Here is an 18285-nt window from a genome sequence, read left to right as displayed (position 1 = left end):
GTATTGACAGACTCAACTATTCAACTAAATATGCTGAAAAAAAGCAGTTTATATTATAAAATCAACATCTACTTGGTCTGTTTTATATAACTAGTAGGATTTGCCTTTTTCAGAGCTCGTCTGTCAGTCTTCTTATTGTGTAATGTAATGTTTTATTATATGTATTCACCGTAAGTATGTGACAGTGAATCATGTGTGGGTGGTGTCAAATTGTATTGTCACTATATATACATGTTTTATACAAACTGGACAACAAGCTGCCGTGCTACAACTGCGAATGATCCAAACAAATAATAAAAAAAAAACATTGAATCAGATTCATGTCAGGTGTAAAATTGAAATGGTTCAAGAATAAAAAAAAAATGGGTCAAGCTGACTTCTTGAATAATTTAAGATAAAACAGGGGACAAGAATGACTCATGGTACAGAGAGTAGGCAGACAACCAATGTCATTGATTGCTCATTGTCAGCTATGATTCAGCTTGTCATGACCAATACAATCTGCGGAATAAAAAGTTGCGAAGTGACAAATTGTGTCAGTGATACTACAGGATGAAAACTACAGCAGTAAATGTATCTGATTCCTGACACATTTCTTTGATATTTTATGAACAGTATTCAAGATGTAACGCCTTCTCGTGCTTCCTCCTGTGCCTTTTAACCCGATCATTGTACTTCCAGCCCATCCATCAAACTGCCAAGTGTGCAAACAACATCAAACACTTGTGGTGACCACTAACAAAGAGAGGATTTGCACTTTCTGTTATGGTGAGGCCTCACAATGCAGTGCTGACCACCAGTTGTTTAGTGAACGTCTTGACTTTCAACTCATTTATTTACACAGTGGTTCTGATGAGTCATTCAGGCTCCTGGCCATCTCCAGCTCACTCCAGAGTCACTAGAACATGTTTTACAGAATCATCAGGGTTTGGCGTGGGCTGCACCTCCCTGCGGTGCTCGGGAACGAGAAACCTTAACCAAGAAACATTCAGATACAACTTCAGAACCTTTGGTCTGACGAGTCTCTGCCTCCTCCTGGTCCAAACACGCACCGTGCCAGGCTGATCATCCATCAAAAAACTGCATGACACTGGGTCAGACAGAGGAGGACAGAGCATCATGTCTACACAGAGCAACCACCTGTAGATGTCTACACAGAGCAACCACCTGTAGAATAAAAACAGGCTTTCTCATCAATTACTTTACATTACTGTGAATTATATCACTGCCACGATGTCATTTATTATTGCTTTTATGGGTTTTCCAATATTTTTGTCCAACTTCTATAATATTTGGCAGTGGCATGGGAATTCTGACCATTAATGGTATGAAAATAGTTTTCAATTCATGTATTACAACACTAAATTACAGTCAGACTAATTCCAGTTGAAAAATGTATTATTTCCCCTGGTTACGTATGTAGTAACAGGACCACCTAGATTTAAAAAGGAGGGCGAGAACAATGGTCAATGGAAACAGCTCAGTTCGGACAATAATGAGTTCTGGCCTCAGCGTAAGACAAATTAACATTTAGAAATACCTCCGGGTGTTGTTTCATGCTAAAGTTTCCATGGCAACGGGAGATGGATCACTATGAAAAGAGGGGGAAAACACAGGATTGATTTCCACCCAGAACAGAAGGAGTAGCATTACATTTTGTACAGAAGTCTACATAGAAATGCTGTGAATTGGTGAATTATTAAAAGGCAGCTTTAGGCTAACAGGATCAGAAATGTTTCTTCTGCTTACTCGGACATAAAACAGTTCTGTGACAGATTCAGCACAATGCTGGGATCTGCAGAGCAGTTGTTTTTAGTATGATTTGCCAGAAATAAGTTACTCTAATCGATTTAAGACTCATCGAATAATTTCAGGTATACAACTTCATTTTTTTGTATCTTCTTAAGATCATTTTAAGAATAAAAATAGCATACGACAAGAGAGCAGCGTCTCAAACGTCTGTTTAACAAATATCTTATTACTAATAAAAATGCAATAAATCATGCAGCGTATCAGTGACACATGTTGACACTTTCTGAGCTGATAAAAGCAAAGTAAAGTGAAACTGCTGTGTGAATAACAGCCGCAGTGTTGATAGGCAATTAAATAGCTCCTATCATAAGACTGTGACAAAACTACTGATAGAATCATTATTTTTAAGTGCCAACATCTCTAAAAAAAAAAAAAAAGAAAATCTAAAAGCTCAACATAATTATTTTGAAACGACCACCTTCGCTGCAGTGCAAAAACAAGCTTTCAATATTGAGGTTTTACATTAGAAATCAATTACATGAACACGAGTGTATGGGTTTTAGGCTGTGTGTGGACCCGCTCTATTAGTTTCCGCTCAGTGCAGAAGATCAATCACAGCTGTTGTCCCAGAGGAAATGAGAGCTGTGTCTAAGGTGAAGTGTTGAACTCACATTCTCACCTTGGCTGATGATCACTGGGGCATTTCCATCCACTGGAACCTGCTCTGCACAGAGGTGGAATCAGAGGTAAGTGTTCACACCGGGCAAATGGATCAGCTGGCAAAGACTAGGGATGGAAGAAGTATGCATGTGTTCTGCTGAAAACAAAGTTCTGGCATTACTATTTAAACATATTCTAATACAGCAGGAGTTATGCATGCAAAATCTATAGTTAATAAGAATCGTGTCGGTCACTTGTGGGTCTGAGTTCCACCACTATTTGACAATTTACCGTATCTACCACAATAACAACACATTGGTCATTTACAACAGCACCACTCCGAATCCGCCTGAATGAAATGGTGAATATTAAATCTCACTATGTTGTGTCTCTTTCTGTGGATGTCATACTGCAAATAAAATTGCTGCAGGGTTTATACCTTTATTTTTTTCCGGAGAAAGCACCGTGTTCAAAGACTTTTGCACAAAAGCCGAAGGACATGAATCATGACGGTTTATTCAGAACAAAGCCTTGATGAACTTGTTATGCACACATCTCCATTCATACTGTGTGGCAGGCCTTCAAAGTTGCTGTGATGGAATCATTTCTTACTCATCTTACAAGAAATTGATGCTGCTACAAAAAAAAAAGACGGATTACGACCTATGGTAAAATTCCAGACTCTGACATGGCACATATTGTGGAGGCCAATAATACTAAATGAAGGGCTCAGGTAAGGGCTCAGGCTGAAGCACTTATTTTTTGAAAAGAGATGACTGTGTAAGAAATAGTATAATAACATGACAGGATAATGAGAAACCAGAATCCCATTGTTTCATCATGAAATAAAAATAAAAACATCGATCAGGTTATTAAAAATTAGGAAATATTGTCTCAGCCGTGGAAAATATGCAACATTTCCCTTTTACAAGTTTATTTGTAAAGTATATTCAAATGGTTCTAGACTACTGGCCTGCCTCAGCTGTTCATTATATTTAGTGCTAATCAGCTAATGTTAGCATTCTAACATGCTTAATTAAGATGAACCGGGTAAACATTATTCATAAGCATGTTGTAAGCATGCGAACAGTTAAGCATTTTTGCTCAATGCACTGCAGAACCACTGACCTGTCTGTTTGCTTACAGCCTTTAGAATAACATATTTTTTGAAATTACTTTTTAACTGCAGTCAAACCAAAATAGGAGCGTGTGCAGCACATTTTAAATAAATATGGCATTGGAGCAAACCTTACATATATACGTTGCTCAAACACTGAAAGCTGTCGTACTTGCAGTGACATCTGAGACTGTGAGCTACAGGACCCTCAGATCAGAAAAGAAATCCAAAGCAGAGCCGTTCTCTTGCCTCATTAGTAGACTGATCACAGTGGCAAAAGAAGGTCTGATTGCAGTTTGAAGTTACTGCAGGACTGCAGTGACACAGAGGGTCAGTCCAGATCTAAGCCGCACGCTGTATATGATTATCCCCTTGTTGTCATAGAAACCAATGCAGATTATATCAGGGCTGCACCCAATGTTGGGTAAGATCAAATTTGTCTTGGGGTGTGTGTGCATCCGCGGATGTTTATTTTTCAGGAACGAAGGAAGAAGCGTGTGGGCTGAGCAGAAACCTCTGCATGCAGGCTTCGCCTTCAAAGTGCATTTTACCGCACAGCAGAGCTTCTGAGGGTGTCGTAAATTGACAATATTTACACTTCAGAATTCTAGCAGCGTTACTTTACGAAAACTGACAGTTTAGAGATGATTTGAATCCACGCTGCATGTTGCGCTCAAACCATGATAATCAGACTGACTGTGAAAATAGGAGAAAACACCACACTGTAATTGTCCTGATCTGGTTACACCACAGGATTATTGGTTTATTGGCGAGTGTACTGTATCACACTGCTGCACCCCTGTCACTTCACTGCAATAAAACACTTATATCCACTCCATGTAGCATTTTACCTAACTCTGTACACAATTACTGTCATTTGTTCAAGCATCCAGCTCAGTATTCAACTCCGCTTTCACGCAATCCATTTTTAGATCAATCTAACGACACAAAGGCCGTGATAATATAGATTTGGCAGAGCCTTTCATAAAGCCTTTTTTTTTTGGTAGGGACAGTCGTGGGTTGCTCATGCCTGCTGTCAATACAGGTATGAATGATGAATGCATTTTTCTTTTTTTTATGATGTCACAATGGTGCTCAACAAAGAGTGCTCAGCCACGTAGAGAACCTCTCAGCAAATCTCAGCGGGGACTGACATAAGTAATTTGCAGGGGAAGGAAGCATTCATTAGCCTCAGAGACACCACTTCAAACAAAATCTCATCAAAACAACAGATGGACATGGCTCCCTGTGCCACGATCAAATGATTGCTTCTGCAAAATGAACATGCTGGAAGAAACGAGAACAAAGTGAGTAAAGTTTGTGGAAGAAGGGAACGTTGGGTAGAGTTGGTTTTGGATTTAAAGTCACCATCATCGGAGAGACGGCCATGTTGCTAAAACACTGTGATCACGTTACATGTATTACTTGTTGAAACACTTGACTTATTTTTTTTATGAATAACTCAGCTTTCCAGCGTCAGAGGTTGTTTTTGTATCTCGGTAGCTTTTTCAGACATCTTTAGCAGCTGAGAACATCATGAACCCACAGATGACTCTGAAACCATTGAAGTCTGCCCTTGGACCAAAACACGATGACTCAGAAGAACACTTCGTAATCAAACCTTGATTTATAAAAACTGCCTTAACTGGTCATTTAAAAAAAATACAACTTGGAGAAAAGCTGCTTACATTCTTGTAAAAATTTACATTCATGAGTTTAATGTAAAAACATGACCTGGTTTTACCCAGGGAGTAGGTTCGATGGTATTATATAATGTATCTACTGTATAGAATATTATATCTATTTATTTTTTCAGTTGATTCTCATGTAGCTGAAGCACTGCAGTGCCAAAGTACATGCAGAGACTATGAAATGTGTCTTGTTTTCTGATCAGTTCTGCACCTCCTGTAGCTTCACAGCGGTATATCTAACGCAGTAGTTTAGGCTCTTTTACACCCATCAGATGAAATGACTGCTGTAGATCGACAGAGCTCTTGTGACCAGCTGCACTCTTTCAGCATCACCCACGGTTGACACGCCAATGACCCCAACAAATTGATCGAGATTTATCTCAGCTAAAAATCGAAAGCCAGAAAGTGCCCCACGGTATGTAAACGCTGGAACACTCAAAGATATAACTCTTTATATTCTTACATTTTTTTGTGAGAAAAACATGCATGAATTGTAGAATCTAATCTTTCCTGTGATAATTAAATTTTGCCCAGTTTCCCTCCTCTGACTGACTTGCATTGGCTCCTTATTGATTGCGTCAAAGCAGACACTCCCCTGTGTCCTTGGGCTTGTTGAAGTATGACTGTGTTGGCAAAATGAGAAGTAGAGATCATTACAAGCAGGAGCAGAGAGACACAGTACAAAAGAACACGACTCAATTAGTGGAAGGTGAAGGGGAAAAATAGACAGCGCTCAGGAAGGCCTATGAAGCCATTTTGCTTTGCATACTGTTTGTTTACTACAGTACGTGTCACTGTAATATAATTTGTACAAATCTGAACATCAAGTGCATATATGTTTTTAAATGAGTTAACTTTTAAAAAATGTTCACAAACTCAGAGCTATTATTGTTGAAATGACTGCTTGCACTGATTTATTCCCTAAAATCTAAGTGCTTACAGAGTTGGTGCTTGTTTGATTCAAAGTACTGCAGCCTGGTCTGTTCAATGTTTACATATATGTTTCTACAAAATTTGAGGAACAAATATGTTTGTTCTTTACTACAACACACATTAATACTGTAATTACGGAGCAGCATTCAGGATCAGCTGCCACATCACTAGCCGTCCGCTGCTGCACACATTACACCTCCCAGAATTCCTCCCCATTCAGACAGGTGTGATGCTGAAGACACCCAATTAAAGCAGGACCTGGGAACTCGAGACGAGCAGAATGAAGGGAGCAGAGGGACAGAGAGAACATGGCGTGAAGGAGCTGGCTGAACGTGCTTTGAAAAGAGCACCTACGCTCAGGAAATGATGTTCAAGTGAAACAAACTCTTAGAAGAGGAACACTGTACTTTATATTGGGGTATTTTTTTTGGACCGCTATTGAGCTTTTAAGAACTTTCTTCTTTTTTTTTTTTTTATCCTCTAGGATGTTGTAAGTTTGTTCTTGGGCTGATTTTGATGGAAAAAAACCGACTTGAGTTAGTTTTTAATAACCTAATTACTGGAGAATATAACTTAAAAACTGCATTTTGAACCTTCTATTTGTGCCTTTTTTTTTTTTTTTTTTTTTTAATTGCCCTGTTGACCTCTCTTGATATTTGACCTCATGTGTGCATTTGACAGAAGAGCTAACGACTATATTTTACTGTGGTCTGCGTCTGACATCCTTTATCCTTGTACATTCATCTGTTCAGTGGTGAAGCATTATATATGGGGAGGAAATAACACTCAGCCGAAACCTCTCCTCCAGTCTGTCCCATTTACATACTTCAATGAGAGTCAAGTACACTGAATAAAATACTTCCTATGAGCTTTTGAGCTCTCACTGAACAACAAGCTCTCAGTGCTGAAAGACTAATTAATGTCTTCTTGCACTTCAGTTTTCATCTCTAATATCTAAAAGCACAAAGGACACGTCATTCTTAGAAAAAGAGCAGCAAATATTTTAGCGGTATGTTTGAGCTGAACTCGCTGAGCTTGCTGCTGATAATACCGCAGTGTTTTCTTGTTCATGTTTTTAATTTGAAAATGATGATTTTCTGTTTTGTGCCTTGACTATTGTGAAAATAATGAGTTACCAACAGCGCCAAGTGAGCTTACAGAAAGTATGGTGGTGCCAACTGTGTCGGCTGCGTGGGGTTTATGGCCTATTTGTGCCAGATCAGTAGCCCTGGTGCTGCTGGTAAACTAATTGGGCATATCATGTATAGTAAATGCATGTTTGAGCAGTTGAACACACTCAATAGTTGCTAACCATCTGGTTTTACTGGAGCAAAATCCTCAGGAGCACTTCGCAATAGTGAATTTGTTTTACACACACGCCATTGTGTTCCCACAGCAATAAATTATGTAAAATTCCCTGAAAAGCTACTTATGAAAATGCACATCTCAGCTGTGCACTGGCAAACAACTCGTTTATTTTTGTGTACTTTCAGCAGAAGCTTTTGTTCCGCTGTCAGCCTGATGCCTCACAACTCTTACACAATTCTGGTCCTCTCACCTGGTTCCCTGCTGTGCTGTGAAATTACACTTGTGATACTGGGAAATTGGAGTCATATTAAAGCTCTGTGGCTCCTCTTAAACTTTCTAGGCCATAAAAACAAAGCATGGCCCCACATGTAGGACCGACAAATGTTGCATGTATGTCGTGAATGTAATTTTGTGTTTTTTACAGTAACATTCATTAAATATGTAACCATTTCGACCAGACCACTCTTCATAGCATGACAAGCTTTTTGTAAACTTTCAGTCACGATTTGTCTAAAATTATAATGTTTTTGCCATAAAGACATTTTTTTTTTTTTTTTTATAATTGCAATAGACTGACAAAATATGTAAAGAAATGCATTGTGGCACACCCAAAAATGTGAGCACATTTATGTTAATTTATGATTTAATTGGTGATTGTTTATTTCTAGTGACTTAATATGTGGAACATGAGCTTAGGAATTTAAGTAATAATTACAGAATGTAATTTAAACACATGGACTGTAGAGGGAGAGGGACAGTAAAGAATTGCAGCGCCTCAGGAGGAACTGTTGACATGAGAGCAGGCAGATATGGTGAAGAATGACAAAACACGACCAGTGCATGGTCATATGATAAACTCACTGTAAAGACATTGACTGGATTCACTGTCACATTTCATGGCCAGCAGGACTCAATCATTGTCTTCCCACACACAGCGCATCTTTGCCTTTCATCCAGAAACAGGTTGTCAACGCAATCAGTCAGAAAGCTTTGAAGCATCCTCAAGCTATTTCAAACGACACAAAGGAGATCATGTCCTCGCTGTTTACCACGGAGATTAACAGCATACCTTGTTTGGCTCCCTGAATGCTGGATGCTGTTGTGTCACAGGCACCAGGTGCATCGGACGTATACGCCTCAACTAGCCTCATCACGATCTGGACTCAAAATCTGCAGAGACAAGAGGCATCAGAGGTGGAAGAAGCCTCTCTTAAACAAGTCAGAGCCTCAGTTTTCTACACCCAGAGAGGTGATCTTTAAAACTATCACAAAGCAAATTTCTAATCTATTCTTTTTTTCCCTCTCTCTTCTGTCTCTATAAAATTGTACTCAGAATACATTATTCAAATACAGTAATGTGTACAGGCTTGGTCTGCTATGCAAGTATATTTTAGTAAAATATGAGAGTTGTGGGTGATTTATTGGGATATAATTCCACTGACCTAATTTAATAACTTTGATAACCATGCTAGTTTTCAGTGGAAACAGCCTCTCTGCCGCCTGCATTATTTAAAACTTCTGTTTGTATCTACTGAAGTCAGCAGATTTCCTACTCTTGATAATTGAGAAGCCTTTTTACTGAGGCCACTAAAGAACTGCTGCATCTTATCAGGGAAACACAATTATGTTTCACAGTGTTATGCAGCAATCCTGAAGTCATTTGTGTTTCTCTTCATGATTACAGACACTTTCAGATGTGTCTGCAGTCACTAACACTGTATGTTAATAACTCAGGGCAGGTACAAAGTGTTTTGTTTGTCTGCATTACTTTGTGGCATAGAAAGCAACTTCCACTGCTGAGGACTGGAGACAGGAAGTTATTGCAATGAAATTGGAATACGATATTTGCATCGGCTAAAATGATTCTCCAAAATCTTCCAGCAGATTATTTCATTTGAATGCTAACAATATGCTATTATGCAATAATGTGCAACCCGGATTCACGGCAAAGCTTGAAATAGACACGCCTGTTCACAACAGCAAAAATGGGAGACATTTACATGTTTTACTGTAGTAAAACAGTAGTGCACGGAAATGAAACTTACTGCATTCTTTGAGTCATGTAAAATGTGTAACTTTCACGCCTAGACAGACATTTACATGCGTGTAAGTTTCACGCTTACAAAATGCTCACAAACACTGGGTTGGCAGATGAGAGGTATAAATATGAGCCCCAAACTCTGTGCAAAGAATCTAATACTTTTGAAAATGACTTCTCTCATGAATATGCAAATTAATGCAGCAAGATGCCACAACTGATCAGGTCATCCGTGTTTACAAATGAAGCACGATCAGAATATATATTAAGCTGAAGAATTTAAGTTTATTATAAGATGCGAGTCACTGCACAACTACAATGTCAGAGATGCAGCCGCAGGAAAAGTGTGAACTGACTGCGGTACCCACGTCACCCGCATCTGATTAGATTATTTTTTTTTGTGACACATGATACTGCAGCCGGTTGAAGAGGTCTCATTCAGCAGCTGTACGTCCTTCAGCTGTTCTCATCAAATATTATTATGTAAATGTATTTGATCAGTTAAATGTCACAACACTTTTTTCCAACACAGCATTTCAACTGTTGCTGAACATATCAAACAGCTCATCTGAGTTTCTGTCCTATTTGCTCATCATGCAAATAGAAGCAAAGGCAAAAATATGAGAACAAAAGACTTCATCCGATTTTTCATGACAATTGAATATCTGCAAGAATAGAAATTAGCAAAACAAGAGTTCTTTTCTAACTAACAGCTGTGAAAATAATCATCCTGGCCTGGAAAGACTGAGTATCATCTCTAATGCCTCACTGCCCTCTGCTGTACAAACCCTAAATAACTTCTACTGCAACACATGAACTGCAGCCAAAGATGACTGCCACTGAATTACTGATAAATGACGTAAGAATTTCTGGATTATCAAAGTTGTTGCTGAATAATTTTCTGTTAAACAATATTATACGTATAAATATCTGCTGTTTGTTAGTGGTTTACAGTTTGGAAACAATAAGTACTATGAAGTTCTTGCCCAACAGAAAGTCTCATAGATCAGTGCGCACGATTAAACAGTGACAGTGGAAGAACCAAAGAAAAATCAGGCATCCTGTTGATCACCTGTAATCGTTTTATGAGTGTTCGGTACGACCTTAAATGGGATTTATTGTGCTTGATCGAGGTCTGAAGGCCAAAGCATTGTAAATTTGAGTACAAGTTATCAACTGTTTGTAGAAATAATAAAATAATATTCCCAATCCGTGGAGTATGGAGTACATACTTCACCCACAAAGATACAATACTTTTAGAAAACTGGCTCACATTTAAGCAACCCTAATTTCTCCTGCCGAAAAGCTGAATAAATCACTTGATGATTCCTCATCACAGCTCTAATGGACTGTCTGATTTATCGTAATAAAAGGCCTCCCCGCTCAGAATTTTAGTGAAAGTGTGTCATCAAATCTGAATCAACAAACCAATTCAAAATTCAGGGTGCACTTTTCACATAATTTATTCAATATTAATTTGAATGGTAATATAATGGTTTCATCATGATCGGCATATAAAATATGTACAGAGCAAATCATTAGTAAAAATGACAGATCCTGCTGGAAAGTATATGTGCTTATACTGTAGAAGGCGGTTATGTCTCGGCAATTTCCAAGAGTGTGTCTTTATTGAACAATCCTGGGTATTGAAATCTCACATGTGAGGTTTCTAGTAAATAATTAGCAGAGCTGGAAGTCTAGACGGCTGTCCGAGATTAAGAAAGGCTGCAGTTGGAAGGTTTGGACTCTCTCCCCTACACAAAGAGAAAACACAGTGTTATTTCACCCATACATTTGAAATAATGATTACATTTTTTTTTTTTATTAAAACGGCAAATTAGGCTATCATCTGCCAAATAAGGAAAGTTCAAAGGATGGGGTGCCATGACAACACTGTACCTATATGCGTTCCTGTTAGCATGCTACTGATGGCTAAGCTTTCCGGGTACCTGTTGTCTCTGCTGCTGGCGTCTGTATTCTTCTTCGCTGGCAGCGAGAGCCTGAGCGAGAGCCAGATCCTCCTGCTCCTGAGGGCTGAGACACAAACAACAAAAACCTTAGAGAAAAAATAAACAACAACAAACAAAAAAAGGGAAAATCTGTGCTACCTCATCGCTGTCAGAAAATACAAATTATTTATAGTTAAAATTTGTATCCAAACACTGCATGAGATTCTTTCTTGACTTTGGGAACAGCGGCAGGAATCTCAACATGAGGTCCACGCTGTATCTGCGGTGGACTTTTGTTAAATTGTAAATTGCACAATAGTCCCGTGGTGAGATTGTCTTTGTAGATTAACGTTACTGGTTCATAAAATCTGTTGTTAAGTAAAACAAACAGCGAGGTGGGCTGTAACTCACATTCTCTTGAAACCATTCTAAGAAAAATGTCAAAACAACATTTGTTGTCATTGTTCACACCACTAACAGAAAGCAGAGCTCATTCCCTCCTTTGTTAAATCTTATAATCAAACCATCTCCCCCGTTGAGTCTCTACATAACAGATAACACTGCTTTCTATTTTACCGAGTTGAGATGAGATTCACATCACAAACACACCGACTCGCTCTCGAAGGCAATCTGCCAACCACGACATTTTCCCAAGAGGGCTGATATTCCCGTAACGCCTGCCGATCTCAGTGTTAGAAAATGTTTAATCACCATGGAGGATGTTGCAGAAGAGAACACTTGGTTCCAATTCTCCCAAACACCGAGCACATGTTGTACTCTTTAGCACATCTGACACGTAAAGTAGGTCTGGGGAATATCACAATATTATATCGATATTGTGTTATGAGACTAGATATCATCTTCGCTTCTGGATATGATATTACTGTAAACTGACGCAAGTGCTATCATAACCTGGTTTTCCAGCCTGCGTTACAGTAATGGAATTTTATTAACTTACCAGACTCGTCTATTATTTGCTTTTACTCACTTCGTCATTATATGAATATTACTGATGATTATTCATTAAAAAAAATCTCGATGTAAATCTTTTGTAAAAACATCGAGTCATCCCCACAATGTTGTCTGCCGAGTTCATCTAGAAACAGAACACATTTCAAACCTCCCTCTGCACTTTGCATGAATCAATTGAATTTCTATAAACAATATGAAGTAAAATACACAGAAAGTTTCTGTGTACAAATGAAAAAAAAAAAAAGGAGGTTAATCTTTACACACAAAGTTTTCCCACTATACCGACAGTGAACTTGAGAGCGACGCTCCCTTTTTTGATCTGATGTTTGTTTGAGGATCATCACCTGCTTTTCCTGTTTCTGAACTGAGTCTTGACAGCCTCGTGTGCACCAGAGCACTGCTGTCAAGTTTATTTATTGATTCAGATTCATTCAACACGGTTTAAACTCTACTCCCCCCCCCCCCCCCCTCCACCCCGTCATAACTCAGTGAGTCGTTTTCACTATTTTAAGCTGAAGGTCAGTGGGAAAAACACTCCCCCACTCCCAATCGCGCCGCACTGACAGCAGCGGTTTGAAGTGATGTGAAGCTCAGAACGGGATAGTTCTGGGATTATCATGGAGTGTACCCACCTGAGGTCCGGCTGAACTGTCTGCCTCGAATCAGCCAAAGACATCTCCAGAGCCCTTTGTAAAGCCTGCTCCTCCGTCTACAATGACAGCACAGTCGGGAATACATTTTCCTACCATTCGGGAATTGTAATTCTAATGAGGCGGTGACGTGTCAATGATGTTCATACCATGCCGGCCTGAAAAGATGCTGATGGTGGGATTACATTCTGAGCGGAAACGGAAGTAGGAATCCGCTGGGCGGCGCTGGGAAACGAAAACAGGAAAACAAATGAAGCCAGGAAGTATTTCAGGTTGAAAAGTGACTGCATTCAGCATTTTCTCTGACACATTAAAAAAAAAAAAAAAAAAAAAAAAAAAAAAAAAAAAAAAATCAATATTCTGTAGAAATGCTCACCCAGTGCTGTGACTTCTGATGCTCGCACTCACACCATTAGAAACAGGTCGAAAGTGTCCTGACCCAGATGAACTGGAACCAGAGGCAGAGGTGGAGCAAGCGCCTTGGGCCCTCATTACAGCAGCGTGTCTGAGGTAAACAATAACAATAACATAAGTCAACAGCCCACACTTGTATTTCAGATGAAAGGACAACAATATCACAATGTGTAGTGGGAATGTACCCACCCTGTTTTAGACAGAGGATTCCCATCAGTCTTACAATCATGGTCGAGTGGGTGCCGATGTTTAAGACAGTAGTTCAGATGACACTGGTCGCATGTGACTCGCATCATTTCCTTCTGTTTACAGCCTCCTTTAGAACATTTATTAGTGAAAATCTGAAAGAAAGTAAAACGTCTTCTGTTATTGTTGATTCGATTCTGACAGTCAATCATTTCAAACATTCCAATCAATTTTGTTGGACAAGAAAGAAGAAAAACATTAAAAAGCATAAACAATAAAAGCAAATCAACCAAAAAGAAACATCATTTACATGAGCAAACAACAGCCAAATGAGAAATCATGTTCAAAAGAGGCAGGAATAAGTTCAACAACTTTTCTAGTCCTACCCCCTTGTACTAATCATAGATTTGATAACAAATAACTCAAATCACAAAAACTAACAAGGACCATAATACACGAAAACAAACTAATGCATAACAGAGGAATCACAAATCCATCACATATTTGTCCTCACTGGAGGTTGCTTAAATATGTAGGTTGCTCTCAGGTTATGTGAACTGTGTCTCTCAGTTGGAACAACACTTGGATACCAGCAGGCAATTGTTGATTTATTACTTTGTAGATAAGTTGAACAGTGTTGAAATCCACCGGGTCCTTAAATTTGAGATAAAACACATCAGTTTGACACAAACCTTTCTCTTTCTTTGTGCAGGGTCTGATTTGCAGTCCCGATCAATGTGTTCACCGACTTTAATATCAGGCATCTCCCCTCTCTTGATGGGGATGGGGATGTTACACAAAGGGCATACTGGGACCTGGACATCCTACAGGGAAAAAAATATGAGATCAAAAGCATTAAATTTAGTTATTAAATAAAAGACACGATTAAAAACCCTCAACAGCTGTTACCATCACTACTGCAGTCCATAGTTAACAACCCTAACAATAAGATGTAGAAGGCACTATCAATACTTTACATTGGTTTATTTATTGTTAAAACTGAATTTAATCTTTCCTATATGAAATTTAAAAAGCAGGAGACAAGCAACGTTTAAAACAATTTTTTTTTTTTAATGACACGGGATTATTTATTTATGTATCTAATCTGATATAATCTGTATTTTTGAATGTACACATTATTCAAAGCATGGTTTACATAAAATGAATAATGCTTTAACAATGAAGTAAAGCCTTTACCTTTTTGTAGGATGATGTGCATTTGTGATTTGCATAGGTTATGTGATCCTTGCAGAAAATGTCTTCACAGGCGTCACATCTCATAGGAAGAAAATCTGGATTGTCAAAGAGATTTTCCTTTTAATTTTTTTTATTTTTTTTTTTTTGTATAGCTTCAAATCAGATTGAGCAAGTTGAACAAACAGGAGGCCAGGTCGGTTTTTTTATTATTATTATTATTATGACAAACGGTACTTGCCTAATCGTTTACAGGTCTTCTCCGAGCAGTGCTCTCCTAAATCCGGAAACTCCATCTCGGATAACCGTCTGTCCTGAGGCGAACCCACGACCTGAGGGACGAAACAAGAGCACAGCTCAGGTGATCCAAATAATAATAATAAAAAAAAAAAAGAAAAAAGCAACACAGGCTGATGTCACTTCGTGGTATCAGTGATGAGTCACGTGTTTTTACATCCACATCCACGGCTAGGCTAATTTACGCGATTAGTGTTGGTTCGATTACGTCATCAACAACAGTTTGTTTGCAGACAAACAAGGAAAAAAAAAAAAAAAAAAAACTTTTCCTGGGACAATTCAACACGATGGGAGATATTTCCAGTCAGTAAACCTCGTTCAAGATTATAATACTGACAGTATATTGAGGTAAGAGAAGAATAACTTAGTTAGCTTTTGAGTAGCTTAAACGAGCAACACGTAAGCCAATCATTCGTCTTGAAAAAGGTTTGATTAAGTGGGTGAAGACAAGAACATGTGCTGCACATCTAAAAGTCGAAAACGCAGCACCACCGGATATGAACGCTGGTTTTGTAATCCGGTGTTATTCTGTATATCTGACTGAGCGAGCTAGAAGGATCTCACGGCTAATCGTAGCTCAAGGCTTCATGTTTACTCACCGGATTCGGTCTTCTTTGTCGGTCCGTGTCACAATCGGAGACAACGACGTTATCTCAAAACTGCCCAGCTCGACTCTGACCTCGTCGTTCCTCCCGGTCAGCAAGCTGGACCATAAATCCCTCCGCGCCGCCGTCTTGTTAGCGGCCGAAGCTTGTTTTCATCGGGTTTTGATGTGTCACGCGGGCTCCTCCCACGACAGAACGCGTCACGCGTCACGCGTCGTACGTCATACGTCACCGCAAAGCGTGGTTTCAAAACACGGCCCTTAGAAAAACACAGGTGAAGTCTGGAAAGATCCAGACCTTTTACATCTACTTGCATCATTTCCGTTCAGTGGACGAGCGTGTACTAATTTCCACGATGCGTACAGCCAGTGAAATATGGGCAAGCTGATATTATCGTCTCTTGTTTCTCGGAGATTATCAGCGTGTCTAATGTTATATAGGCTATTTACGTATGCTAAGCCATAAATCCCATTTCTTAGGACAAGACTGATCTTATTTTAACCGTGGTTTGATGTCTTCCAAGAAAAGCTCCGACATAACTTCTAGAAATACTATGAAGTAATTATTTGTCTAACACCGTTAACATCTAATAAAAAATAATTTAAAAAAAACAGTTGACTTGAAACGTGCTCCAGTGGTGAAAGTGAAAGTGCTCCACACCATAGGTCAGATCAGCATCTGTACAGACATAGTAAACTAATATGTCCTGAGAGTATATTTTAAAGAAAGGAACCAAACTCAACCAATAATAATAAAGAAAAAAATAAAGCCTAATTAAAACTGCAAGCAGTGATATGCGGGCCCTCGCAAGGCTGCTCATCGGGGATTCAGTGGGTCGGGGCCGCCGGCTCCCCAACGTGCAGCACGATCTCGTTCCTTGTTCTTCTTTTACTTTAACATCTTCAAAAACTCATAAAAGTTGGTGCCTGACACATGTGCAAAGTTTCATGAGGTTTGGAGAATCATTTGACCTTAAGCATAAACGGAGAAAACATCAAACTTAGCCCAATCGCCCTGGCGAATACTATCTACAAAAATTGACTTTTGGGTCACTTTTTGGACAATATCCTATAATATGACTTCTTTTTTTAAATTTATGTTTTATAATTTTTTTGGAGTATGACCTTTTTCTGAGCTGACATGCATGCCTCAAGTGGGGATTGAACTCAGTTATTTCTCACTTCGAGGTAACTGCTCTAACCACTGCACCACTGACATACAATATGTGTCTGGAATATGAAAAAAAAAGTCATACTATGGCATTAAAATGTTTTAATGGGATAAAGTAGTTTGGACAGAAATCCAAGGAGATGTAGACAACCTTTACTTTTTGTTATAGATTATTATTTTTGTATTAAGGTTTTGTTTTGTATTATTGTTGGTCTTTGGTTTGGTATTAGTATGACTGCATTTACAATGCAAACCCGTGTGGTTTAACCTAAGGGGGACTCGCCCTCCGTGAACCGTGTGGATTACCTTGAGCGGGGCTCGAACCCGCGTCCTCATGAGGTCGTTTCCAGCTCTGAAGCGGCGTTCATAGACCGCTGGATTGTGTTCGTGGACTAACATATAGTATTTGACTCCTCCTCTTATATGGTAGGTCCGATTGCTAGAGAAGTTTCTGTAGCCGAAATGATTTTTGGACCCAGCATATCCAAAGTTGCATAAAACTTGTTGATAGTCAACAACTGTTGTGCCAGTCATCACTAAACCTGCAGAATGTGTCCATATATGTACCTGATACATACCCTTAAAATTTCAACGAAATCTACCACTGGGGGGCGCTACATATGCAAAACAAAATCAGACTGGAAAGCAGAAGTTGTTTGTGCAATCATTAAAAAACTTGACATGACATGTGTAACATTATTTATAAATCTTGCCACCACCTCCAAACATGGCCATGAATTGTGCCATAAATTAATGAGTTAGTCCACTCTTCATAAAAGGTAGATGTTTAAGTTGATACCCTCATATTCTATGTCTTGCACAGAACACAAGGGTATCATGATATAGCACTAATGGTAGGAGTGTTTGTGCATGCGAATAATATACACTTTACTGAAAAATATGACACCCCCCCCCCCACCCATGTATTGCCTTCCAATAAACAGTCCTAGATAAATCTACCGTGTATTCATCTGTCTGTGGAAAAACATATTTCCCAAGTATCTCAGCCTCTGAATGAGGTTAGCATTGAACAAACAGACTCCCATTTAGGCTTCTCTTCAGTATAGAGTAAGAACATGATACTTCATGTCCCTCTAGTGTTTTTATTTCAAATGCAGATTATGTTTTTTGTTTTTTTTTCTCGAATGAGCAAAGCAATCAAGACCACTCCACTTGGCATAATTTCTGTTTCCAGCCATGTCCTTTACCCTCTCTGCCAGCTAATTGCCCACGGAAAGATGGTTGTATCTTAATTAATTGATACAACAGCTCATCCTGTCTTATTGTTCCTCCTCAGTCAAAGCAACATGCAACATGAACTTGTTATCGCTCATGCAATTTCTCCCTCC

The 18285-nt window shown here is 39.0% G+C and overlaps 1 protein-coding gene across 1 annotated transcript; it reads right to left on the bottom strand.

Moving 5' to 3' along the window:
• Positions 1 to 10946: 10946 nt before the first annotated feature.
• Positions 10947 to 15947, bottom strand: zfand2a (zinc finger, AN1-type domain 2A). Its single transcript, XM_069148747.1, has 10 exons — positions 15761 to 15947; positions 15106 to 15196; positions 14868 to 14962; positions 14363 to 14494; positions 13674 to 13825; positions 13447 to 13575; positions 13220 to 13295; positions 13053 to 13129; positions 11449 to 11533; positions 10947 to 11253 (listed from the first exon to the last, which is right to left on the bottom strand). Exons 2-10 carry the CDS (start codon positions 15158 to 15160, stop codon positions 11215 to 11217), a joined length of 840 nt encoding a protein of 279 aa, XP_069004848.1. The 5' UTR covers positions 15161 to 15196; positions 15761 to 15947; the 3' UTR covers positions 10947 to 11214.
• Between the last annotated feature and the right edge of the window lie 2338 nt (positions 15948 to 18285).

Source organism: Embiotoca jacksoni, unplaced genomic scaffold (assembly GCF_022577435.1).
Source record: "Embiotoca jacksoni isolate LCO1_2020_lvr unplaced genomic scaffold, fEmbJac1.0.p SCAF_15, whole genome shotgun sequence".
Classification (NCBI taxonomy): Eukaryota; Metazoa; Chordata; class Actinopteri; family Embiotocidae; genus Embiotoca; species Embiotoca jacksoni.
Note: the sequence above shows the minus strand (reverse complement) of the source record. Positions and strands in the feature narration are given on the sequence as shown.

What these genes read in the sequence shown, in the direction of transcription:
- zfand2a (XM_069148747.1), bottom strand. Translation starts at nt 15,160, where the DNA reads ATGGAGTTTCCGGATTTAGGAGAGCACTGCTCGGAGAAGACCTGTAAA. An exon ending in GCACATCATCCTACAAAAAG is followed by an intron (nt 14,495 to 14,867) that starts GTAAAGGCTTTA and finishes TTTTCCCTGTAG; the next exon opens with GATGTCCAGGTCCCAGTATG. An exon ending in ATCAGAAGTCACAGCACTGG is followed by an intron (nt 13,296 to 13,446) that starts GTGAGCATTTCT and finishes TTCGTTTCCCAG; the next exon opens with CGCCGCCCAGCGGATTCCTA.